Source organism: Simochromis diagramma, unplaced genomic scaffold, assembly GCF_900408965.1.
Source record: "Simochromis diagramma unplaced genomic scaffold, fSimDia1.1 OVJJ01000325.1, whole genome shotgun sequence".
Classification (NCBI taxonomy): Eukaryota; Metazoa; Chordata; class Actinopteri; order Cichliformes; family Cichlidae; genus Simochromis; species Simochromis diagramma.
In genome coordinates, this window is record NW_024387291.1 from 1,580,280 (window position 1) to 1,607,570 (window position 27,291).

The 27,291-nt window shown below is 42.3% G+C and overlaps 1 protein-coding gene and 1 long non-coding RNA gene across 2 annotated transcripts in view; both read right to left on the minus strand.

Moving 5' to 3' along the window:
- The window catches only part of LOC120716400 (cytokine receptor common subunit beta-like), a 53,039-nt gene that overhangs the window by 12,983 nt on the left and 12,765 nt on the right, over positions 1-27,291 (minus strand). Inside the window, exon 8 of the mRNA XM_040003933.1 lies at positions 9,320-9,524. Within this exon, the coding sequence (XP_039859867.1) occupies positions 9,320-9,524 (205 nt within the window). The remainder of the gene's footprint in view (positions 1-9,319; positions 9,525-27,291) is intronic.
- On the minus strand, positions 10,850-12,584 carry LOC120716403. The gene is made up of 3 exons (XR_005691888.1): positions 12,361-12,584; positions 12,082-12,140; positions 10,850-11,274 (listed from the first exon to the last, which is right to left on the minus strand). It is a non-coding gene; the product is annotated as an uncharacterized LOC120716403 (long non-coding RNA).

The window sequence follows — 27,291 nt, forward strand, 5'->3', positions numbered from 1 at the left end:
CGCCCTGCGGAGAATCCGGCCCACGTAGGCCGCGAAGGCCGGGTCCTCAGGAGGATGCAGCCTAAGAATTTGGACACGACCAGTTACTCATATTTTGTATCTTAAATACAGTGGGGCAAAAAAGTATTTAGTCAGCCACCGATTGTGCAAGTTCCCCCACCTAAAACGATGACAGAGGTCAGTAATTTGCACCAGAGGTACACTTCAACTGTGAGAGACAAAATGTGAAAAAAAAAATCCATGAATCCACATGGTAGGATTTGTAAAGAATTTATTCGTAAATCAGGGTGGAAAATAAGTATTTGGTCAATAACAAAAATACAACTCAATACTTTGTAACATAACCTTTGTTGGCAATAACAGAGGTCAAACGTTTACTATAGGTCTTTACCAGGTTTGCACACACAGTAGCTGGTATTTTGGCCCATTCCTCCATGCAGATCTTCTCGAGAGCAGTGATGTTTTGGGGCTGTCGCCGAGCAACACGGACTTTCAACTCCCGCCACAGATTTTCTATGGGGTTGAGGTCTGGAGACTGGCTAGGCCACTCCAGGACTTTCAAATGCTTCTTACGGAGCCACTCCTTTGTTGCCCGGGCGGTGTGTTTTGGATCATTGTCATGTTGGAAGACCCAGCCTCGTTTCATCTTCAAAGTTCTCACTGATGGAAGGAGGTTTTGGCTCAAAATCTCACGATACATGGCCCCATTCATTCTGTCCTTAACACGGATCAGTCGTCCTGTCCCCTTGGCAGAAAAACAGCCCCATAGCATGATGTTTCCACCCCCATGCTTCACAGTAGGTATGGTGTTCTTGGGATGCAACTCAGTATTCTTCTTCCTCCAAACACGACGAGTTGAGTTTATACCAAAAAGTTCTACTTTGGTTTCATCTGACCACATGACATTCTCCCAATCCTCTGCTGTATCATCCATGTGCTCTCTGGCAAACTTCAGACGGGCCTGGACATGCACTGGCTTCAGCAGCGGAACACGTCTGGCACTGCGGGATTTGATTCCCTGCCGTTGTAGTGTGTTACTGATGGTGACCTTTGTTACTTTGGTCCCAGCTCTCTGCAGGTCATTCACCAGGTCCCCCCGTGTGGTTCTGGGATCTTTGCTCACCGTTCTCATGATCATTTTGACCCCACGGGATGAGATCTTGCGTGGAGCCCCAGATCGAGGGAGATTATCAGTGGTCTTGTATGTCTTCCATTTTCTGATGATTGCTCCCACAGTTGATTTTTTCACACCAAGCTGCTTGCCTATTGTAGATTCACTCTTCCCAGTCTGGTGCAGGTCTACAATACTTTTCCTGGTGTCCTTCGAAAGCTCTTTGGTCTTGGCCATGGCGGAGTTTGGAGTCTGACTGTTTGAGGCTGTGGACAGGTGTCTTTTATACAGATGATGAGTTCAAACAGGTGCCATTCATACAGGTAACGAGTGGGGGACAGAAAAGCTTCTTACAGAAGACGTTACAGGTCTGTGAGAGCCAGAGATTTTCCTTGTTTGAGGTGACCAAATACTTATTTTCCACCCTAATTTACGAATAAATTCTTTACAAATCCTACCATGTGAATTCATGGATTTTTTTTTCACATTCTGTCTCTCACAGTTGAAGTGTACCTCTGGTGCAAATTACTGACCTCTGTCATCATTTTAAGTGGGGGAACTTGCACAATCGGTGGCTGACTAAATACTTTTTTGCCCCACTGTACGTAACGTATGTGTATTCCGTTACTCCCCAACACTGTCTGCCTGCATGGTTTTGGCTCCCACATACAACGAGCCATTAATAATTGAGATTATCTCATGGGCCAGATATAATTGTATAAAACACCCCTGGTTTTGACCCTGTTTCTACCCAATAAGCCATTACACAGACCCACTGTATGCTTCACATATGTCTCAGTTTATCTATGTGCCATTACCTAGAGGGTCAGAGAGTATCTCCTCTTCCTTGAAACTTGTTTCACTCTGTCTTCATCGCTGCGCTCTGGACACTTGTTGCTCACCCCATCGTGTGAATGCTCTCAGTTAGGTGCTTTTGACTAGAATTCATAGGATAGACACACAGGATTAATACATTATCGACTGTATAAACAGTAGAGACCATAATAGATATGTTCTCAAAATCTTTAATAAATTGCCTCCCTCACTGCTAAAAGCTCTAACTTTCAGGAATGGAGAATTATATTTTGGTGCAGTTCTGGACCCATGAACAGTGATGGCTAGCTTTCCTCACTGTCTCTTGTGCAGTGCTGCACTGATCCCTTCCTCAGAGCTATCACAATGCAAACACAACGAGTTATTCAAAGTCATGAGTTTTTTTGATGTGTTTTCAATATTTCCTTTAACTAAGGGAGAGTCAGGTCACATTTTATCTTGAATGACTGAATTGGTCACAAGCTCCATGACTTCAAATGCACGGTTTGCTTCACTCAGAGTCCTACTGGCTTGTTTTCCTACTCTGACCACAGATCTTGAAATCTTACCGTCACTTCTTGAATCCTGTTTGCTGCTGTAGGAAACACATTTTGCGGAGCTGTCAGCTGACTTGACGATGTTCTGTCCACTCTTGTACTCACCCTCCTAATTTCATCCTGTAGAGCTCCACTACTTCTCTGGAGATGTATCTTTCAGCTAAACACTTCACTCTTGACAGTGCTACCTATTGTTGGATCCACAGTTTAACATTTTCCAAAAATAATGCATTGAAGCATCCTGTACTTTATCATTAGTAAAATTTTCCATGGATTCTGTGAATAGTTTGATTAATCATCGGGGTGCAGTGACAATTCCACCTGCAGATTTTGGCTTCAACACACATCTTTGAGTTGGTGTCAGTGGAAAATCCACAATCTTTCAGATTTTTCCATAGTACTAAGTCCCCCCCCCCCCCCCCTCCTCCCCCGAGCCGTGCGCTCCCGTGTATCTTCATCAAAGTTAAGACATCTCCGTTATGGTGATGTTGCCCACGACATTAATCACCTCAGAAATGCCGCCAACATTTCACTTAGACGCAAAGGCACTTTGAGTTGTGTATAACTTTGAAATAAGTTATTTTATTTACTCCTTGGCGCAACAAACACACAAACACGAGCGTAAGAGTTCAGTGCGGCTGCACTCTGCAGGCTGTCCGTGCACTAAAGCACTCTGGTTAACGAACTATCCATTCACACTGACAATGACACGTCTGGTAATATAGAAGCCGACAGGTGCTTACGCTTTTTATGTCCTCGTTAACAGTTCGCTAGTTGGAGCATTTTGACACGACAGGTTCATGTACACAATTTAAACCGCAACACTCAGAAGTTATAACGCTGTATTTACCCTCATCCGGTTGCTTGAAAGTAGTGACGGTGAAAATCGCGAGGCTTCAAAATGACACGTCAGAAACCAGCTGATGATGTCACCGTATTTACGTCCTGTTTTGGGAGTGTTGTGGGAGTTAGTGTCTTATTAAACATGGAAGGAATTGTTTAAAACTACTGCTGTGAATAAAATATTTAATCTCAAGTATGTTTGTTGAAAGGGTTCGTATACATTTCACATTTTCTTCTCCAAGAAAAAATGACATCTTTCATCACTTCTTCTTAAACAGACGTCAGAGCGACGGAACCGCGTACCGACGTGACTGCCGCAAAAAACAGCGGCAGCAGTGACGCTGGTCAATCCTCGGATCCCCAAGATTCATCATATGTGCCAGTGTCAGCGTGGAGCCTTGTCCCCTCGCCCCCACAACCCTGGACAAACGACAGGGACAAGGAAGAGGCGGGTCTCCCGACATCGATCAGAGTGGGCATGGCCACCCTTTCTAAACCCAGAGAAAACACAGGAACAACTTTGTGTTAAAGGTGTTGAGTATGTATATTTATTTAAAAAAATAGTAAAATTATTTAAAAAAACAAAACAAACAAACAAATGCAAGCTCTTATATAGATCAGTAATGTTATGAAGTAAACTTTATGTTAGCTGCCGTTCAAATGTAAGTTAGAAATGTTAATATTTATTTGACACGGGACAGATGATGGCGACAGACACAGCTCTGTTATTATTCTGCTGTTGTCCTTGGGGCTGGCACAGAATCAAATTTTTCATAAGACATATCTATACCAGTCTATATCTAGGCATTTTCAAATATCCTGATTATAGTTAATATGTGATTATCATGATACCCTCTAAATAACATCAGTTCACACACTATACAGATAACACAACTATCTCAGCTATCTGGAACTTACATTCCTTTACCAACATTTGTTTCAGTACAAAAAGCTACATGCCATTTAGATGATCTCTAAAAACACAATAAAAATGCAAACACTTTTATTATTATAACCACCTTATTATTAATTTCGGTTTAGTTTTTCATTAGATAATACATTTCTTTTTTAACAGTAGAAATATCTGATGTAACAATTCACTTTTAAAAGCAAGGTTATAGTGAACAGTTGTGATATATGAAACATAATTTTGCATAACTATGAAAATAAAAGAAAATACTTTTAACGTTGCTGAAAAACGTGAAGTGGATAAAGATTTATGTGATGTTACATTTTCCTGAGAACTGACAGACTGTGATGACTCCTCCAAGTGCTACATGCTATTTTGTCCTGCTAGTTGAGCCTGCTGTCTGTTCTCAGCCCTCCTCTTGTTTCACTGGCATATATCCATCACCAGAGGGCTCCACCGACCTGCCTGTTGACATCCGAGCAAACCCCTGTGTCTTGTGACCTGGCTGGAGCTGCAAAGCTGGACTCAGTCGTGGCCCAGGCAAGTTCAGAGGCAGTTGTGGAAAAGAGAGCAGGGAGCATGGTAAAGCACTGGAAGGATGAGGTGGAAACAGGAAGCGTGTAGATTCAGTGGACTTATCAACATCCTCCATGCCCTCATCCTGACTCAGCTGCTCCTCTCCCCCACTGCTAACACCTGAATCCAAGCTGGGAAGCTCCGGGCTGTCAGCCTGCTGTTTCTCCACTCGCTCATAATCAGAACAAACCTGGATAGACTTGCCAAACACACCTCCGCTGCTTCCAAACAGCCTCTGAAAATCTGCCTTTTGTTTATTCCCTCCCTCCTTCTCTTCCTCAGCCTCAGGTTCTTCATCATGGCTATCAGTCATATTGATGCTATCTGCCTCCATGCTCTCTTCACTGACCTCTGCACAACTGCACATGCCTGAATCTAGACTCTGGAGCCTAAATCGATCATTGTCGAGCCTCTCAGTTTTCTCGTAGTCTGAAATCACCTGCACTGGCTCACTGTTACTGCTGCCTTTGAGCAGCAACATTAACATCTCCTTTTCTTTCTCTCTCGCTTCATCACTTTCCTGTTCTGTGCTTTTTCCTTCACCCTGAGTACCAACAGGACCATAAGGCGTGTCAGCCGCACAGGGCTTCAGATTCCCAGCAGTGAGTGAGGAAATAGGAGGAGGGCTACAAAGCTCAGAGTAACTTGGGTTAGTGAAGCTGGAGCTGGTGGAGTCATAGCTCCCTTTGTTCAACACCATCTTCTCATCTGGCTTGTAGGCCACAGCAGCATCCACAGGTGAGGTTAATTCTACAGTGATCATTTCCACTGATTTCAAGAAGGAGTGAAAGTATTCACTGGAGAACCCACTCTGGAGGAGAGAAAGTCACAGAACAGAAGAGATTAGAAAGATTTGAAATATATAAAATTATCAATCTGCACTTTAATGGGATTAAATAGGAAAGCATCAGGTGTTTGGGGTGCTTCACTCAAACTTTAGTGAATTTGAGTTGCTTGGATCATAAAGGTCATAAGTCTGTGGCTGGATTAGTGAGTCACTTTGTCTGTCTGGTTCCACCTCCCACAGAGTTCACATCTATCTGCAATGCTTTGTCTTCTTATGGTACATGTTGTGTCCGTCTGTTTTTTAAGCTACATTAGCTTATTTTGTTTTTCTTTTGGACTCCTTAAACTCTCTGTAGCTCCCTGCTAGTTTACAGAGTTTTTTTAAATAAATATGTTTAGACATGAAAATTAGACCCTGATGCAGTCCACCTCTGTGGTTATACAGTGAGCCTTGTTCCCAGCAGGCAACAGGTTAACAGAGAAAATACTGTGAGGTGACTGTTGTTGCTAAATGGTGCTGCATGAATAAAACTGTACTGAACGAAAATTAAATCATTGTATAATAGACTTCCCATGAACTTATCCAGCATTTTATTTTAACACTGTGATGAAGCACTCTACTCTTAACCCTACACTAAAGAAGAGTCACTATTGCACTAAAACTATTGGCTAAAACACAGCTTTGAATATATGATAATAATTTGATTTCCTGCAAACAAATTCACCACAGTATTTCATAAATGTTATGTTTACTGCCCTGAAGTGGCCACAGTATTATCTAATGCATGGAATAATAACATGTAATAATAACATGTTATAACAGAGGAAATATCTGCGGTTCATACCTGGATTTCTCGCAGGAAGGATTTTCCTGGGTCTGGTATGGGTGGACCTTTGATTTTCTTTATTATGTAAACCCTAAAAAATTAAAGATCAATCAGAGTTGTAAGAAAATAACTCAAAATAGAAGAAATTCTAATAATATTATTTGCTATAGAAACTTGTGTCTGTGCTCACGCACCGGGTGGTTTTGTGAGTGCTTAAGAGCAGGCCTGCCAGCAACACCACCACACCGACTATCGTTACAGGAACAACAAATGTATTACCTGAAAAATACGGGACAGATCAGGTCACAGTGGCTCAGAAACATGAGAAAACTGGGTCATACAGCCAAGTCCACGAGACACAGACAAGTTTGCTTCTGCAGCCGATACAGTGAATTTAAATAGAAATCAAGATGTGACTGTGATTTATTATTCAAGAGACTAAGGATGAATTTTGCATGAAGTGCATGGAATACAAAAATACAGACATTTTCAGTTATGCCCTTCATTTAATTATTATTACTAATCCTTGAGTGCAAATCTTTTGTATGTGACTGTCTAAAGTCAGAAACCTTCAAAATGCCATTTCTTCCCTTTACTGCAGCCTCCTTCAGTTGCTGTTTGCTTCTGGGTCTTTCTTCTGTCTGTCTTCACTAAGTGAAAAGTACGCCATGTTGGGCTGGGGTCATGTGACCGATTTGTCCTTTTATGAACATCTCTGTTCCTTTTGCTGCATGTTTTGGGTCATTACAGGCCCATCCTGTGAGTTTGTAATATTTGACTGAATCAGAAAAGAAAGTATTGTTGTTGCTGTAGCTGCTCTGTAAGCATTCACCAGTAGAGACCAGCTAACTATTACCATCAGCAGCCATGCATGCCAGTGCCATGAAGCTGCTGAGTTGTTGATGTGACAACCCTCTAAGTCAGCGGTCCCCAACCCCCGGGCCTCGGACCGGTACCGGTCCGTGAGTCGTTTGGTACCCGGCCGCGAGAGTTGAGGCTCAGGTGTGAAATGTATGGTTTTCAGGGTTTTTATCGGTTTTCAGCGTTATTTTGTTATCGTTTTTATCGTTTTTATCGTTAACTCGGTTTTCCTGGGTCTTTTCACGTGTGTTATGAATAAATCTTCTTTTTTCGGTACCGGTACTAGTTTTATTTTGTTGCATTTATCCGCGACACCTTAAAGGCCGGTCTGTGAAAATATTGTCGGGCATAAACCGGTCCATGGCGCAAAAAAGGTTGGAGACCGCTGCTCTAATTGTTGTAGGACCTCTATGATAAGTCTCTTTTGGTTTTTAGCCCATTCAAGGCCTCGCACTGGTGCCCCATATGGACTGCATATTTTATGTTCCCATGAAAAACTACCAAATGGAAACTAAACACTTTCATCAACTCAAGGAAACAGGCCAGATGTGGACATTGATGCTTTGAATCTGAGAATTAATGTAGTTGTAACTGGTTGATATTTTATTGGTAGTATGTGTTATTGCTGTCTGCCATTTTTCTTCTTCTTTGGTGGCTAACAAGTCTCACTCTGAATGTTGTAGACCAGGGCTGCCCAATCCCAGTCCTCAAGAGCTACTATCCTGCAGCTTTTAGATGCATCCCTACTCCAACACAGCTGAATCAAATGGTTTGATTACCTCTTCAGCATGCCATCATGTTTGGCAAAGGCCTGATAGCAAGCCATTCATTTGATTCGGGTGTGTGGGAACAAGGATGCATCTAAAAGCTGCAGGACGGTAGCTCTCGAGGACCGGGATTGGGCACCCCTGTTGTAGACAGACCACTCTTACCTCATAACAACCGGCTACTATTTCTTTGTTTATGAAATATTTCACTTTTTCTGGTGACAAAGTCCTATTGACCTTGAATGGAGAGCCAGCCCTCTCTCTCACCTCTCCCTTGTATGTTGAAGGTTGCAAGTTAAATTACAGTGTAAACGTACACGACACACACAGTAAATGTGCTCACTATTATTGCTTTTTATTTACTATTGTGTGCTCAACGAAAACAGTCTGTTCCAGTTCATTTCTCCTTCCTCCCCACTCAAATCTGCCTTCACTATATAGAGCAGGGGTGGGCAACTACAGGCCTCGACTGCCGGTGTCCTGCAGGTTTTAGATATCACCCTGTGTCAACACACCTGAATCTAATAATTAGTTCATTCCCAGGCCTCTGGAGAAGTTCAAGACATGTTGAGGAGGTAATTTAGCCATTTGAATCAGCTGTGTCTAAAACCTGCAGGACACCGGCACTTGATATAGAGAAACAAAAAGAGACACCGTCATCAGTCAATCGCCACCATCTGTGGCTCACCTGCATCCCAGTACTGCCCCACATCTACCCTGCAGCTGAGCCAGGGACCAAACTCCTGCCACATACAGCATTGGACATTTTTCACAATGGCTTCTTCCCCTCTATGCTGTGTATTATACACCAACACACTTCAAACATTTTCCCATATACATAATTATTCCATACTGCAGTAATCATGCTCAGCATATGGTAAATGGCCTGCATTTGTATAGCGCTTTTCTAGTCCCTAAGGACCCCAAAGTGCTTCACACTACATTCAGTCACTCACCCATTCACACACTGGTGATGGCAAACTACATTGTAGCCACAGCTGCCCTGGGGCGCACTGACAGAGGCGAGGCTGCCGGACACTGGCGCCACCGGGCCCTCTGACCACCACCAGTAGGCAAACATGGGGTTAGTATCTTGCCCAAGGATATTTGGCATGCAGCCAGGATGCAGCCTGGGATCAAACCACCGACCTTCTGATTAGTGGCTGACCTGCTCTGCCACCTGAGCTACAGCCACCCAGCATAAATGAATTGGAAAGATTTTGACATTGGTATGTTATGTTAAACAAAACATTTTGAGATAAATGTACCTGATGGTGGTTTTATTTTCCCTACTGGTGACTCCCATGATGCAGTGGGGCTCCAGTCACTCCAGGCTCCCTCGCGGTGCTGAAAAATAGACCGCACACGAACTCGTGCCTCGTACCTCTCGCCTTGTATCAGCAAATCTTGCTCCAGCTCTGCCTTGCACTCCTGCTCACACTGAATGCCACTTTTATTGTGCACAGCGGGATCCTGACACACAGAAACCAGCGTGGGGTTGAGAACGAATCTTGTTTCACATGTGAACTTTCATGATCTCAACTTTATACTTAAACTTGTTCACATTGTGTCATAAAATCTAAACTTACACTCCATGACTGATCCTGCTTCTTCCACTGCAATTCACTTCTGTATGACCTGATTACATGTTTGTGGACTTGGGACAACCAGGAAACAGACGTGAAGTAGACTTTTGGCTCTGCAGGAGGATTCACCTTTACTGCAAGATCACACACACAGTTGTTTTAGGTCACCATGAATAGCTCGCACTGTAAATCACAAAGAGCCAGTACTGTAGATTACACTCACTGTGACAGGATGGCATGAAGGAAGCGATTAAACTCTTCATTTGGTTGCAGCTCAGATTAAGGGACAACTCATGGAAAGACAGAAACTGGAAAAAAATGTTTGAAAAATATTTACTGTTAAAAAACATTGAGTGAGAACAATATAGAAGTCTTTTGTTTGGCAAACTTCAAATTTGATTTAAAGTAAAACAATTGGAGTCACAAATATCCAATCAGATAATAGAGTTGGTAAAAACAAAGAGCAGCATAAACAGAGAAGAGATGAAGCTTCTTTTAGACAGAGGATGACCTGAGTGCATCAAGCAGAAGATCTAGTAAAAATTGTTAATGAGATTACTGGGTACATTTGAAAGGAGTGTTATACATTTTTTGAGCTTTCTTGCTGAGAATGACATTACTGATACCGCTCCATGTCTATACAGAAGCCATAAAAACTTCACCTTAGTTTCAAATACACAACAGGGAAAAGTAAAAAACAATAAAAATTAATAAATAAATACTGACATCCGCCAGTGTTACCCCCAACCTCTTAGCAGCTGCACTTATAGTACGAATTTAAACATGCAAGCTGATTTCCCTCTCATCATATGCACAGGATTTTCAGAAAACATAATCTCTGACATTGACCAGATAAAAAAACTATTTGGAAGGAGTCAGTGACTGCCCCGAGGCTTTCCGTAGAATATTAGATCTCACTTCTAATTAAAATACAAACTGAGATATAGGATATATGATTTTATCTCGGGGTCTCAGAAATAATTTGATTTCTTCACACACTCACAGTGTTTTTCTTTTCAAAGATCAGGGAGCACTTCTTTAGCGCTGGTCTGGAGACATCAACAGACTTTAGGTCACAGGAAGCGCTGTAAGAACTGAGAAGAGGAATATTAATTTGATTTTCCTGCAGATGGCGTTACTGATGACATCTATGATTTATGTTATGTGAGTTTTATGTGTTGAGGATTTCTCTTTGTGATTGAGGTCCTTACATGTAGCGAGATTTATACTGAGCATGTATGGTGCATTCAGTGTCATCAGACACGTATCTGCTGTTCCACAAACATGTGATGTTTCTATTGTAGTCAGTGTAGCAAGTGAGATCTGTGAGAATTAAAACAGGAGAGATTAAATGAAAATGAGTAAATATGTCAAACAACAGATCTTAAAATCAGTTAAACATGAATAAAGAGGAATAAAGACTAACTCTCTGGAAGCCTGGGACACTCATCACTTCTGCAGAGCAACAGCACAGGCAGCAGAATAAACAGGGAAAGGCTTTTCTTATTTCTCTCCATTAAGTCGACAGTTTTCTTTCTTAGAGGCTGCTGGGATGGTGACTCGTGACTGTGACTGGAAGACTTGAAGGACTGTAGTTGCTTTAGGTATTGACTGACTGCTTTCTGATTCTTCTCATCCTGCAAAGGTAACCACATAAAATAAAATGTTACCATGTTAGCAACATGATTAGAGACGACACAGTTTTATTTCTCCAAACAGTCAGACATCAACCCACAGAGAAGAAAAACAGTTGGCTACAGATAAACACATTATAAACAGAGGAAGGAACAACAGACACACAAGTGTTTCAGATCCTGCCTCAGTTTGTAAAACTAAAAGCAGTGATGATGTAATCCAGACTCCTACTGTGTATACTAAGGAGCACTTAAACTTACTGTGTTTTAATTTACTTTCATCCATTTTCTTCTACTTATCCGATCTAGCATCGCAGCGATGAAAGCTAGAGTCTAACTCAGCTTGCACGCGTCGAGGGGTAAGGTGCACCCTGGACAAGTCACTTTACTATATAATACAAAGTGCTGTTCAGCAACTGTTATTGTGGTTTGGAGACATCTACATAAAATGAAATTGAATTGAAATCATAATTTACATGAAGCGCTTCAAAAATTAATGTTTCCATTGGTGTTGCATTTGTGGTCTTTTCTTTCAGACATGCATCTCTACCACAGCCTCACAAACTGTTGGCTGCTCGGTTTGTGTTCACTTGGTTTGATCTGCTCCACCATGTCAAATCAAATAAAACGGATACATAAATAACAACAACCTGATCTCCTGGATGTTTTCTTACACAAAAGAAATTTGCACTAAATCTTAAACTGAAGAAACAGCAAAACATTTTTAATGTTGTAATTATAAAAATAATAATAGCTGTACATTAAAGCACACACGCTGTCCATTAAAAGACTTCAGTCAGTGACACTTACCTGCTGGCTGAGCTGCAACTGATCTGCTTCCAACTGCTGACTTAATTTCACCTGATATCCTGTCAAAGAGCATCACATGAGGGTGTTACTTTGTTTACATATCAAATGTAACCAACTAAACTGACAAGACAAAAAAAGTGTGAAAAGTCTTTTGATCACAACCCACAGAGCTCTTCTGACGAACATTTGAGCTTCTGAGTGTTTCACTTGAAGCCTTGTAACCCTTTAGTTTCATCTAATCTGATTCTTCAACTTATAAACGGTTGTATATAACAGTACCTGCAGTGCACCTGCCTGTATAACTCTGAGCTGATAACTTCAAGCATGCAGCATCAGGTGGAAACTGGCTGTTCTGGGTTGTTGCTTCATTTTTTGAATCTTCCTTGACTATAGTACAGCCTGTCAGTTCCCCCACCCTGTTGTATTTCTGACCACACACACACACATACACACACACATTGCACTATTTATAAGTATTAGCAGTAGCTCCCTTTGCGTGGTGATTCTGTGAAAAACAAGATGAAAAAGAAACTGTGTTTGTGTGGATTTGTGCTTTTTGTGGTTTTGCAGCCAAGAGCAAGCTGCCCCACAAACACCCACATCCTCACCTAATGTCTTCACATTATGCATTAACTGACTTTAAGCATTTTATCTTTGCAAGAACACTTTTCAAACAAACTTTTCTTTTCATAGTGCTCAATACAAACATATTAAGTTTAAACAGCATAGTACTGAAGTTGGTTTAGATTCTCATTCACATAATAAATATCACGTCACATTAGATACTCCAGCTCTGCTGGGGACTCAAAGGAATCTGTGCAACTATCTGTCTCCGCTGGAGGGTCTGAGGGGTCAGGCGCGGCCTGTTGGTCCTGCTCGTTTTTGTCCACATCCAGCACGGCCTGCTGATCCAGGTCCACCACCACACCATTGCCGGCCACTTTCTAGGCCGTCAGTTAAGGGTCTTTGCCATGACGGACGGCCTCCAGACCTACTCAGTCACTACTGACATCTTCCACGCGGCCAGCCCCGTGAACTGCACTGTTTTGGACCCCTGTACAGTCACCCTCCAGATGGGCCCCCTAAGCTGTTTTGTGAACTGTTTCCTGGGCTTCAGTGCCTTTGGACTTTTTGCTTTGAACTATTTTGTGAGCTCCGGTGTTTCTGGTGGCCTTTTTGTTTTGGATTTGGATTTCATTAGCCCAGCAGTGTCTTAGTAAGTCATGCTAATAGACCATTACTTTTATTTTAATGGATCTTTATGTTCTAACTCATTCTCTTCATTTTGAAAGAGGTGTGAAGCATATGTTCTCTTTATTTATGTTAAGTTTTCTGACTTTTGGACTTCCCCTTACTCAGTACAAGAAAAAGTGAGAAAGGTGACACTCTCTTATTGCTTTCTTTTTGCCTCAGAAGCAAGAAAACCACAAATACACACTAAAAGCTCAAACCACATCCAAACCCTCTTCTCTTCAGAGAAATCAAAATTTTTTCCACTAATACAAAAAAAAAAGTCATTCACTACCCAGAAAGTCTGTTTTCCCTTCCTTCCTTTCTTATTCTGTTTTTTCTTTACATGAGTGGTTGAGGGGCATCTGGGGCCACAGCTTCAAACAGGTGGTAAAGGATCTATTATCAGCCATACTAGCATTCAATACAAAAACTAATTCTGGGATGCATTACAAAAATTACTGATAATATTACATAATAATCACTTTGAGTACTCGCCAGAAACTGCATTAGGTAGCTATTCACTGGAACTCTTCAAATGATGAAAGACGCTGATGCAAGTGAAGGAGGCCATCATTAAGATGTCAAAGCAAAATGAATCAATCAGAGAGAGATAGGAAAAGCTGAAAAGCAGGAGTACCCAAATCAAGTAGTAGATATATAAGTAGTTATAGTAGTAGTGGTCGATTCTTTAAAAAAAGAAAAAAGGAATGCAGAAAAACTAAACTAAAGTGCAACATTTAAAGAGGTACCACTGTCAAAGACATTCAATAGATGCCTTCATGAATGTAAATGCAGAGTTCATGTGGGTAGTCACCTTCCTTAACTCAAATGTTAGGGAAGGTGGTAGGGAAGCAGACTCAGCAGACATTTCAGGTTTCCAGAGGTGAGCAATTTATTTACAGTGAACCCCATCCTACATGAAACTTAACAAAACCTGTCATGTGTGACATCATCAGCACTTTAAAACGAGGAAATGCTAGGCGGGTCTTTCCCCAAACCTGACTTACATGAAGACTGAAACGAAAGAACAAAGTAAGTATGAACAAACGACTTAATCTGTAACATAATAAAATGTAAAGAAACATGTATCTGACTATTTGCCTTAATTTGCAGAATGCTTGATTTGCCGGCAACAGAATGCTTGCACAAACAAACCCGGGATAGTTAGTGCAGCAATGTTACTTTGACAAATAGCAAATCATAGCAAATAAATACACAGACAGAATAATGTGCATAATGTGCAAAAAAAAGGTCAACACATCTGGGACAAATGGAGAGCATTACAACTGCTCATCCACTTTGTCACAGCTTACAACAGGATGCAAACAGCTGGTTACACTCAGGAATAAGAAGGCCAGATCAGAATTTGCCATAAAACAACAAATGCGGCCTTGACTTTGAGCACAGTTTGGATAAAGACCCATCAGGTCACCGCTGTGTTCAAGTTAGAGTAATTTCTGACCAGCACACAAGGTGAAGTAGCTCATTAAGATGAGAGAGAGAGGAGGACGGATGGAGGAGAGTTAGTGAATCAGTAAGTGCAGATGATTAGTACTACAGACTACAGAAGGGTAAAGCTGATGATCCATACCATGAAGTTATGGGAAAGCTTATCAGTGAGGAGCAGTGTGGCCTCCTGCTGAAAAACAGCTCTACAGATGTCAGACAGAGGACTGCAAGTCAGTAGAAGCAAAACAGAATAAATGCATGTGAATGAGAGAGAGACATGTGCAAGGAGTGGAGATAGTGAAGGTGGATGAGACAACGTTAGTGAGGTTAGGCTGAGATGGTTTGCACGCGTGCAGAGGAGGGATATTTGAGAGTGGATGTTGAAGATGGAGCTGCAAGGCAGAAAAACAAGAAGACAGGAAGAAAAGAGTCCTAACATCCAGACAGTCTGGATGCTCGGGGCAGGGTGAAATGGAGGCCAATGATCCACTGTAATGATTTCTAAACCAAACAGCTGAAAGAAGGAGAAGACGACTCTAGGAGAAACCAAGATGGACTTGTACCAGAAGGATGACGAGACAAACGTATGCAGAAGGGAAGATACAGCTCATGAGGTCAGGGCCACTGTGAAGATGCCACTGCTGATAGATATAGCAAGGACAAATTCTGAAGTGTACAGGTTTATACTCTCAGCTCAGAATCAGCCAAATGCTGCAGAATTGGCTGGCCAGCACTTCATAATGCAAATAGATAATGGGTGTAAAAGCATAACAACCCAAGAGTTTCTCAAATAAAGAAAGGATATTCTCTAAGGACTGCATACAGCATGCTTTTAAGTTACTGAAGATAAAACTGAAGACAAAGAGACCCACAAACAGTAAAGGCCTAGCAGAGCATCTCAGTAGAGGACACACAGCATTGGGTGATGTATAGAAATGTCTTTAATATCAGATAATAAACAGATGCAAAACTTTTGCTTTGAATTTTGAAATAAAGCTGAAAGTCTGCACTCCAAGCACATATTGATTGTCTGATTTAAAATCTCTATGGTGATGTGCAGAGGTGAAATTACAATCAATACTTTTAATAATAATTACTTATAATTCATTATTATCAGGTTGTCTTAACAACTTCCTAAAAAGCCTTCAGTGGATACAAAATCCTGCAACGGGAATACCAACAGTGAAGCGCCTTGAGGCGACTTATGTTGTGATTTGGCGCTATATAAATAAAATTGAATTGAATTGAAGGAGAGAGCATATTTTTTCCACATTGCTTCTCTTCATTGCCTCCCTGTTAAATCTAGAATATAATTTAAAATTATTCTCCTCATGTATAAGGTCATTAAGAATCAAGCTCCAGCTTATCTTAAAGACCTCTGTTTCATCCCAATAGAGCACTTTGCTCTTAGACTGCCTCTCTATTAAACTAAAATGTAATAAAATAAAAATTAAATATCAGTAAGAACCTACCAGTCCAGGTGTGTTCAACGTTCTGTCATTTCCATGTCGTAAGGTAATTCAGGCTTTACCATTGCCCTATGTAGCACATCTTTATGTCTATCATATCTAGTGTGACGTATGGAAAAGAGTTCAAAGAAAAGAACAGAAGCAACACAATGTGGATGCTTTTACTGATGGTAGAAACTGGGTGTAGCAGGAATGAGGCATAATGCGACCATGATTCTGCATACTGGAACATTTTATTTTATTTCACTCGATGGCTACTCACACACTTACACGGCTGCTGCTCCCCAGCTGCCAGCCACAACAACAACGGCATGACAGGACCCAGTTCAGTCTTTTAACCCGGCGAGGCATGATTGCAGATGCCCTGCGGGTGCTTTTGCCTACCCTGCAGCGGCACCGCCGACCACGCTCCGCCACACTTGGCGAAATGATTGGTCACATATTTTGACATAAGATAAGATAAGATAAGATAACCTTTATTAGTCCCACACGTGGGAAATTTGTTTTGTCACAGCAGGAAGTGGACAGTGCAAAAGTTATGAGGCAAAAATTAGAATACAATAAGAATAAATACAGTACACAACTGTACAGAATAGAATAAAATAAAATACTATGTACAGTAGAATAAAATAAAATAAATATACAATAAGATAAAAATACAATACAAATACAAATACTATATACAACTGAGTAAAAATACAACGATGACAGAAAGGATTATTGCACTTAGTATTATTGCATATGTATGGATGTGTGTGCTTGATCAGTTAAAGTCTTTATTATGGAGTCTGACAGCAGTGGGGAGGAAAGACCTGCGAAATCTCTCCGTCCCACACCGTGGGTGCCGCAGTCTCCCACTGAAGGAGCTGCTCAGTGCTGTCACAGTCTGCTGCATGGGGTGGGAGATGTTGTCCATCAGGGATGACAGCTTAGCCGCCGTTCTCCTGTCACTCACCACCTCCACTGGGTCCAGAGGGCATCCTAGAACAGAGCTGGCCCTTCGGATCACCCTGTTCAGTCTCTTCCTGTCCCCAGCAGAGATGCTGCCGCCCCAGCAGACGCCACAACAGAGTCATAGAAGGTCTTCAGGAGTGGGCCCTCCACTCCAAACGAGCTGAGTCTCCGCAGCAGGTACAGCCTGCTCTGCCCTTTCCTGTAGAGGGTGTCTGAGTTATGAGTCCAGTCCAGTCTATTGTTCAGATGAACACCAAGGTACCTGTAGCTGTCCACAGCCTCAATGTCCATACCTTGGATGTTCAGTGGTTGCAGTGGAGAATGCTTGTGCCTGCGGAAGTCTACCACCAGTTCCTTGGTTTTACTGGCGTTGATCTGGAGGTAGTTCAGCTGGCACCAGTCCACAAAGTCTTGGGTCAGACCTCTGTACTCCTTGTCGTCCCCATCAGTGATGAGGCCGACTATTGCAGAGACATGTCATATTAGGAACTGTAAAACACCACAATAGCCACTATGAGTATGTAAGTTTTTCAATTCCCTTTGTACTCTTTATCAAGTTACTTAACATGCCAGCCACCAACGGCAGGTAGAACAGCACCTTGTAGACTTGTAAAAGTGAAACTCTTTATGTGTTAAAAATGTTTCATGGTTACTACGACTGTGAAAGAAGTGAAGTGAAAGTAGTATGATTTCAAAACTAGCGCTTAAACACTTAAAACAGCCACACAAACCTTAATTTCATGCCTTTGTTTTTTCTTGACTTTTCAAACTTAAATAATAAGTTCTGTTTTATTAAGGCTATTTTTAAAGAGTCCGTGGGAAATATGTCTTCTTGCTGGGAGAACCTTGAGATCTCTTACCTCATTCATTACTAATTTCTACTAAAAATTACTATTGGATTAGATACTTATTTGCAACCTGGCTGGCACATACGTTACTGTCAGTTGCTTAATTATTAGAAATTACCCAGTGGGTCACCAGGAAACTTTAGAGGGTTGCGTAAGGAAGTGCATCTGGGATTATATCTTAGCCAACTCAAGCGCAAGAATCCATCCACTGAGGAAACCCTGTGGAAATAAGGACAGCAGCGTAAAATATCATTATGTGGGCCCTTCAAGCACTGATAGCAATCCACTCGTACATTTTCATTACTTATATTGTATTGTCCAACCAAATCACTTAACACAACTATTGTGCGCTCATGCACCTTGTAGAACAAAGTGTATTGTATAAGAAATGGTGAAAATGTGGAGCAAAAAATCATTAGCTGTCAAGGCTTCTGCTGCTGAACCATCACCAGTAATACCAGCAACAACTAATAACAAGGCTTTGCAGTCACAGGAGGCTGGTGTTGCTAGGACCAGCTGTGGAGAAGTGCACGAAGAGGGACTGAAGTCCTTAGGAGAGAGTGAAGAAGAGAAACAGGAAGGTGACATTAACGTGGTGAGAAAATAGATGGAGGGACATAAGCAAGGATTCAAGTAAAATGAATGGCTACTTTGACCATGGGCCACTCCTAAAAACTGAATTGCACCAGAAACAACTGGTTGGGCCACCCTTAGCATCAATAACTGCAATCAAGTGTTTGCAGTAACTGGCAATTAGTCTTTTACAGCGCTGGGGAGGAATTTTGACTCTTTCATTTTGCAGAATTGGACGGTCGTCATGACACAGCATCTCAATCTGATTCAGGTCAGCACTTTGACAAGGCTGCTCCTAAGTCTTCATTTTGTTTTCCATTCAGAGGTGGACTATTGGTGTGGTTTAGATCATTGTCCTGCTGCAGAACCCAAGTGCGCTTCAGCTTGAGGTCATGAACAGATGGCCGGACATTCTCCTTCAGGATGTACAGTGGGGCAAAAAAGTATTTAGTCAGCCACCGATTGTGCAAGTTCCCCCACCTAAAATGATGACAGAGGTCAGTAATTTGCACCAGAGGTACACTTCAACTGTGAGAGACAGAATGTGAAAAAAAAGAAATCCATGAATCCACATGGTAGGATTTGTAAAGAATTTATTCGTAAATCAGGGTGGAAAATAAGTATTTGGTCAATAACAAAAATACAACTCAATACTTTGTAACATAACCTTTGTTGGCAATAACAGAGGTCAAACGTTTACTATAGGTCTTTACCAGGTTTTCACACACAGTAGCTGGTATTTTGGCCCATTCCTCCATGCAGATCTTCTCGAGAGCAGTGATGTTTTGGGGCTGTCGCCGAGCAACACGGACTTTCAACTCCCGCCACAGATTTTCTATGGGGTTGAGGTCTGGAGACTGGCTAGGCCACTCCAGGACTTTCAAATGCTTCTTACGGAGCCACTCCTTTGTTGCCCGGGCGGTGTGTTTTGGATCATTGTCATGTTGGAAGACCCAGCCTCGTTTCATCTTCAAAGTTCTCACTGATGGAAGGAGGTTTTGGCTCAAAATCTCACGATACATGGCCCCATTCATTCTGTCCTTAACACGGATCAGTCGTCCTGTCCCCTTGGCAGAAAAACAGCCCCATAGCATGATGTTTCCACCCCCATGCTTCACAGTAGGTATGGTGTTCTTGGGATGCAACTCAGTATTCTTCTTCCTCCAAACACGACGAGTTGAGTTTATACCAAAAAGTTCTACTTTGGTTTCATCTGACCACATGACATTCTCCCAATCCTCTGCTGTATCATCCATGTGCTCTCTGGCAAACTTCAGACGGGCCTGGACATGCACTGGCTTCAGCAGCGGAACACGTCTGGCACTGCGGGATTTGATTCCCTGCCGTTGTAGTGTGTTACTGATGGTGACCTTTGTTACTTTGGTCCCAGCTCTCTGCAGGTCATTCACCAGGTCCCCCCGTGTGGTTCTGGGATCTTTGCTCACCGTTCTCATGATCATTTTGACCCCACGGGATGAGATCTTGCGTGGAGCCCCAGATCGAGGGAGATTATCAGTGGTCTTGTATGTCTTCCATTTTCTGATGATTGCTCCCACAGTTGATTTTTTCACACCAAGCTGCTTGCCTATTGTAGATTCACTCTTCCCAGTCTGGTGCAGGTCTACAATACTTTTCCTGGTGTCCTTCGAAAGCTCTTTGGTCTTGGCCATGGCGGAGTTTGGAGTCTGACTGTTTGAGGCTGTGGACAGGTGTCTTTTATACAGATGATGAGTTCAAACAGGTGCCATTCATACAGGTAACGAGTGGGGGACAGAAACGTTTCTTACAGAAGACGTTACAGGTCTGTGAGAGCCAGAGATTTTCCTTGTTTGAGGTGACCAAATACTTATTTTCCACCCTAATTTACGAATAAATTCTTTACAAATCCTACCATGTGAATTCATGGATTTTTTTTTCACATTCTGTCTCTCACAGTTGAAGTGTACCTCTGGTGCAAATTACTGACCTCTGTCATCATTTTAAGTGGGGGAATTTGCACAATCGGTGGCTGACTAAATACTTTTTTGCCCCACTGTATTGGTAGACAGCAGAGGTCACAGCTCCATTTACCACAGCAAGTCATCCAGGTCCTCAGCCAGCAAAACAACCCCAGACCACCTACCATCATCATACTGTATGTATGATGTTCCTTTTCTAAAATGCTGCGTTACTTTTGTGCCAGATGTAATGGGGTACATGCCTTGCAAAAGTGTGTGTCAGTCCACAGAGTGTTTTCCCAAAAGTCTCGGGGATCATTAGGATGTTTCCTGCATTTTTTAAATTCAGTGTTTTCATAAAAGCCTTGTTTTAAAACTTTTTGTCCTCAATAACAGAAAAAAAATAAAACAGGTAACACTCTATCCAGCTCCTAAAGGTATAAATTCTGCACTCAGCTTTGCAGTCTCCAGTATCATTGATGTGCAGACAGATGCTGCTCATTTTACGGTTTTGCTCGTTTCTTCACCTTTTCCCAACAAGCTACCTTTTAACTCCATCTTGCTGCATACCTGGCTCACCACTACACCTGCTGTCTTCAGAATGTCTGCCCGCAATGTAGCGGGACACAATGTAGTTCTGTCCATCCTTGATCACTCATAGTGCTAAGCAAACCAACTAGAGCTTGTACACGGAGAGCGACGTTATCCAGAGTCCGACCATCACCTGCTCTGATCGGAGGAAGCTCCAGTATATTCCGTAGCTCTTTTAATGCTAATTGTCTGGGTTGCCCATAACTCTCATCAAGGGCTTTGATGGCTTGAGTGTATGGGTCAGAAACATAGGAAAAGGCAAGAGCTAATCGTTTAGCTTGGTCTACTTTCAGATGATCGAGAAGGACATGATATTTAAAGTGCTCTGTCTCATGAGGGACAACAAGGTTGGTAAGGGCCATTCATAACTGCATTTCATTTGCTCTGGTAAGGTCTGGGAAAGAAGGACCCTCAAGCTTGTATACATTCAATTCATCCATCCATCCATCCATTCACTTCCGCTTATCCTTTTCAGGGTCGCGGGGGGCGCTGGAGCCTATCCCAGCTGTCATAGGGCGAGAGGCAGGGTACACCCTGGACAGGTCGCCAGTCTGTCGCAGGGCCAACACACAGGGACAGACAACCATTCGCACTCTCATTCACTCGCACATTCACACCTAGTGGCAATTTGGATTATCCGATTAACCTATCCCCACAAGCTGCATGTCTTTGGACATTCAATTCAATTCAATTCAATTTTATTTATATAGCACCAAATCACAACAAAAGTTGCCTCATGGCAATTTATATTGTACAGTAGATACAGAGAACAGCCCAACAATCATATGAACCCTATTAGCAAGCACTCTGGCGACAGCGGGAATGAAAAACTCCCTTTTAACTGAAAACTGAAGGCTCTCCCTCCCATTCTACTTTTAAATACTCTAGGAACAACAAGTAGGCCTGCAGTGTGAGAGTGAAGTGCTCTAATAGGGTGATATGGTACTACAAGGTGATTAAGAGAAGATGGGGCCTGATTATTTAAGACCTTGTATGTGAGGAGCAGGATTTTGAATTCAATTCTGGATTTAACAGGAAGCCAATGAAGGGAAGCCAAAACAGGAGAAATATGCTCTCTCTTTCTAGTCCCTGTCAGGACTCTTGCTGCTGCATTTGGATTAAAGCATGTGTCCTACTGCTAACAGGATGACTAGAACTAATGAGTAATGAGTGCGGAAGGTCTCTGTTCATGCAAACCATCAGATGTAGCTGGGTGCTGCTTTATAGGAGGGTCTTTGTTCAGGAATGCAAATGAGGGGTCGAGCGGGGTCTTCATCTAACGGAACAGCAGGTTGAACACAGGAAATCTGGTGGGGACCCTGCAGTGGTGTGGTCGGGAAGTTAAAGGTAGTCTCATCTTGTGTAGGAAAAACTGGTCTAGGCAAAGCACTTGGAGGAACTGCAGCATCTAATATTGATGAATTCAGTTAAGGAGGGCTGGCAGCAGTAACTATACCAGAATGACGGCTAACCTGAACCTGTGGGGCCTGAGAGAGTGATTGACAGGCTGCTGGATCAATCACTGCTCATGTTGCTGATGCATTTGAGGAATGGCTTGTAGACTGCATACAGAGGATTTAATTCCATCAGATGAGACTGTGCAAATTGAAGATCTGGAGGACCAGCAGAATGGGGAGAAGAAAAATGAATCATGAACTGCCTAATCTCCCTCGTCATCATCAGGAGTTCCCTCATCACCTCATCTTGATTGGTAGGTAATGGAATAGGGCGTGTCTCTGGCTGGATTTCTACCTCTTGGGGAGGGTCCTGCTGCCCATGTTTGTCTGTGTCAATATGCTGGCATTTTCTTTGACTCTCTGTCTCACATCTAGTACTTCTAGCTCCAGGATACTGAATCTCATACTGTTATAGGTAGGCAGGTCGACTGTCACGACCAGAACGTCTCAAACCTTCAGTTAATGGCTGTTGTGAATCCATGACAATAACACTACTCCGGCTCGAAGGACCATGTTTTGTAGGAAGGCTCGAAGAAGGTTGGAGCTTGTTACCATCATGGGCTCATCCGGTCAGGATGAAAATGAAGAGTCATCAATCACAGGTTTCTCCTTTCATTTGAATATCTAGTGTTAAAGGAAAGACACTCATGGACCGCTAACTCTCAGCTGCTGCCCCATGTGGGAGTGAAGAAAGGGTGAGCTGTAGGTGAGTAGCAATCCTTATATAACGGGTGACAGGTGAGTGCAATTAAGGGCAAGCACCACACCCAATCAAAGGTGAGGAAAAGAAACAAGGTGCATCTGGTGAAGTGAGAGTGCTCAAAAGTGAATCTTTACAACAGGTGTATTGATGAATTAATGGATGCATGGATTGATTGATGGATGATAGTGGTGATATAATGGGACTGTTTTTGCCCCCCCAACCTCCCTTTATCCCCAATCACCCCCTCAGACAGTAGCGGTTTTAGATACGGGCGACACGGGCGGTTGCCCGGGGCGGCATCGTGGTGGGGGGCGGCGTCACGGGCATCGGCAAAAAAAAAAATGCTCGTACTCATGGTGCCCCGACGTCATGCCAGCACATATTGGTAATGGCATAGGCCCGGATCGGTTTTCTATCGCCCATTTCCTGGGAGTAAGGGCGCCCTTCGTTTGCGAGGTGCACCTGCTGCTTGCGGCGCAGAGAGGAGAGGGCGCGGCGACAGGGGATTCTCTGACCGGCTGGAGCAGCATCTAATAACCAACTTGCAAAATAAAACAAAATAAAAACAAACCAACAAACATAAAAACACCAGACATTATGATACAGACTTATAATTTGCACCGATGTTTTTTCGAAATTCTATACGTGAAAAGTAAACGCGAGAGGCCTCGGTGCGCCTGCTCGCTGCTGAAGTCAAAGTAAACTTTATTGTCATCTCCGCTACAGTCCAGTATATAGAGAGACGAGACAACGAGGCTCCAGTTACAGCAGTGCAAGTAAACAAACAATATATATAAGAAGAGTAAGAAAATAAATATACACTTTAGGACTCAGGGTAAAGGGATCAATAACAATTTAAAATTTACAGTTTGATGATTTAAAGTCTCACACACAGCCCGTCAAAAGGGGGGGGGCTGCTTCCAAATAGAGCACATTTCATTTATAATGTTGTAAATCCAAGGCCATTATGTATTCATGATTTGAATCCTAGGTTGTGTGGAATCTCAGAAAAGCACCCTAGACAAAGTGAATCTGTGAACTAAGGTGTAGGTGTGTTAGATCATGTTGTGGTGACCTTCGAGTTCGGGGATTTGTGTTCATACTGGAGTGCAAAATTAAAACCAATGGAAGATGGACGAGAAAAGTTCAAAGCCATCAGGTGCTCAGTTTAGAAAAGAGAAAAGAAGAGGAGGAGAAACAAGCAAAAGATACAGGTAAGCAGATGTGTCATTGGATAATGGCAGGTCATCCTGAAACAATCAGAATCAGAATACTTTATTAATCCCTAAGGAAGTTATGTGGGTTACAGTTGCTCCAAGAAGAAATGGTAAAAATAGCAACAGTAACAGACTAAACTCCACACAATACATTATGTTACAGATTTTAATATTAATTAGTCATTGTCAGTTGTTGATTTGTCCTGTTCTCATTGTATGACGAATTATGATGGCTGCTTGGTAGCCGTTTGCATACTATGCATACTCTCTTTCTCTTCATATGTGTGTGTGTGTGTACAACATGTTTATGTTAATGTACAATCCTTAATATGTTTTGTCTGTGTGTGTGTGTGTGGGGGGGTGGGGGGTGGGGGTGGGGGGGGTGCCAGAGGGAGTATTTGCCCAGGGCGCCAAACAGGCTAGGACCGCCACTGCCCTCAGGCGCGCTCTTAACCTCTGTATTTGGCACTTTTGCTAGTTCATGAGAGAGACAAGCGTCACTGACAGCCGGTGGTAAGGGGGGATGTCAATATCAGGCACAGATAGTGGTAGGAAAAGTAAAGTTCTCTACCTGCTGATTCAAATATGTGATTCACGGTCAAACCCTTTTTTTCTTTTTTATATTGCATTATATAGTGATTATTCACACGGCTCTGTTGGTGCCTGTCTGGTTGCTTGAATAAAATATTTAATCTAATTTTGATCATTGTTCAACAATCAAGTTGTTATTAAGAAAAAAACAACTAGATAGAGGAAAAGACAAACTTTATGTACATTAGAACTTTTCACAGTGGTCACTGTTCAACATCGGGGAAAAAAGGGCGGTGTGAATGTGACGTCTGAGTAACAGCGCTTTATTACGCCCAATAAAATGCAACAGCCCTCTATCCTGTGCACTCATATCCTTCTTGAAAGCCCAAATTTTAAACCCGAGTATGTTTGTTGAAAGGGTTCGTATACATTTCATTAGACGCGCGACAACATTTTTTTCTCCAAGAAAAAATTAAATCTTTCATCACTTCTCAAACAGACGTCAGAGCGACAGAACCACGTACCGACATGACCGCCGCAACAATCAGCGGCAGCTGGCGCAGTGACGCTGGCCATTCTTCTGACTCCCAAGATTCATCCACGTTTGAAAACTGGCTTGATGACACATCATATGTGCCAGTGTCAGCGTGGAGCCTTGTCGCCTCGCCCCCACAACCCTGGACAAACGACAGGGACGAGGAAAAGGCGGGTCTCCCGACATTGATGCATCAGAGTGGGCATGGCCCCTTTCTAAACCCAGAGAAAACACAGGAACAACTTTGTGTTAAAGATGTTGAGTATGTATATTTATTTTTAAAAAAGAAAATTTTCTTAAAAAGAACAAAAAAACAAATGCAAGCTTTTATATAGATGAGAGATGTTTTGTGAAGTAAACTTTATGTTAGCTGCCGTTCAAATGTAACTGAGAAATGTTAATATTTATTTGACACGGGACAGATGATGGCGACAGACACAGCTCTGTTATTATTCTGCTGTTGTCCTTGGGGCTGGCACAATATCAAATTTTTCACAAGACATATATGTGATTATCATGATACCCTCTAAATGACATCAGTTCACACACTATACAGATAACACAACTATCTCAGCTATCTGGAACTTACATTCCTTTACCAACATTTGTTTCAGTACAAAAAGCTACATGCCATTTAGATGATCTCTAAAAACACAATAAAAATGCAAACACTTTTATTATTATAACCACATTATTATTCATTTCGGTTTAGTTTTTCATTAGATAATACATTTCTTTTTTAACAGTAGAAATATCTGATGTAACAATTCACTTTTAAAAGCAAGGTTATATTGAAGAGTTCTGATATATGAAACATAATTTTGCATAACTATGAAAATAAAAGAAAATGCATTTAAAATATAAAATACATTGAATATCACCACCACCATTACTAAACAGCATGAAGTGGATAAAGATTTATGTGATGTTACATTTTCCTGAGAACTGACAGACTGTGATGACTCCTCCAAGTGCTACATGCTATTTTGTCCTGCTAGTTGAGCCTGCTGTCTGTTCTCAGCCCTCCTCCTGTTTCACTGGCATATATCCATCACCAGAGGGCTCCACCGACCTGCCTGTTGACATCAGAACAAACCCCTGTGTCACGTGACCTGGCTGGAGCTGCAACGCTGGACTCAGTCGTGGCCCAGGCAAGTTCAGAGGCAGTTGAGGAAAAGAGAGCAGGGAGCATGGTAAAGCACTGGAAGGAAGAGGTGGAAACAGGAAGCGTATAGATTCAGTGGACTTATCAACACTGGCGTGCACAGATAGAGACGAGGTGGTGCTGAAGCACTTGCCCTTTTGCCCTCAGTCCAAAAAAGTGCCCTTTTGAAAGACGTGATTTTTTTTTTTTTTTTAAAGCTGCGCGATTTAAAAAGGTGTGAAAATAATGGCTTGATTTGTGCCCCTTCTTCAAAGACACCCGAACCCTGTCGCTTTTTCACTGTCACCGTGTCACGTGAACACGCTTGCAGTTCATTTGTTGTGAGGCGTGTAGCAGCGGCATGACATAGGACTACTTGGAGTAGGCATAGTAGGCTAACTATAGCGACTGGGAGCCACGGCGGACAACACGGCAGCTCTTTCCCTTCCCAACCAGTCAGGTAACCCATGAATCGAGTGAAATTATTCTGTTTGCCCTCTAAGACCAACCTGCAATTGTTTTGTTGTGAAGTAGCCTGTCAGAAACTGCACATGACAAACTTTGCCAGC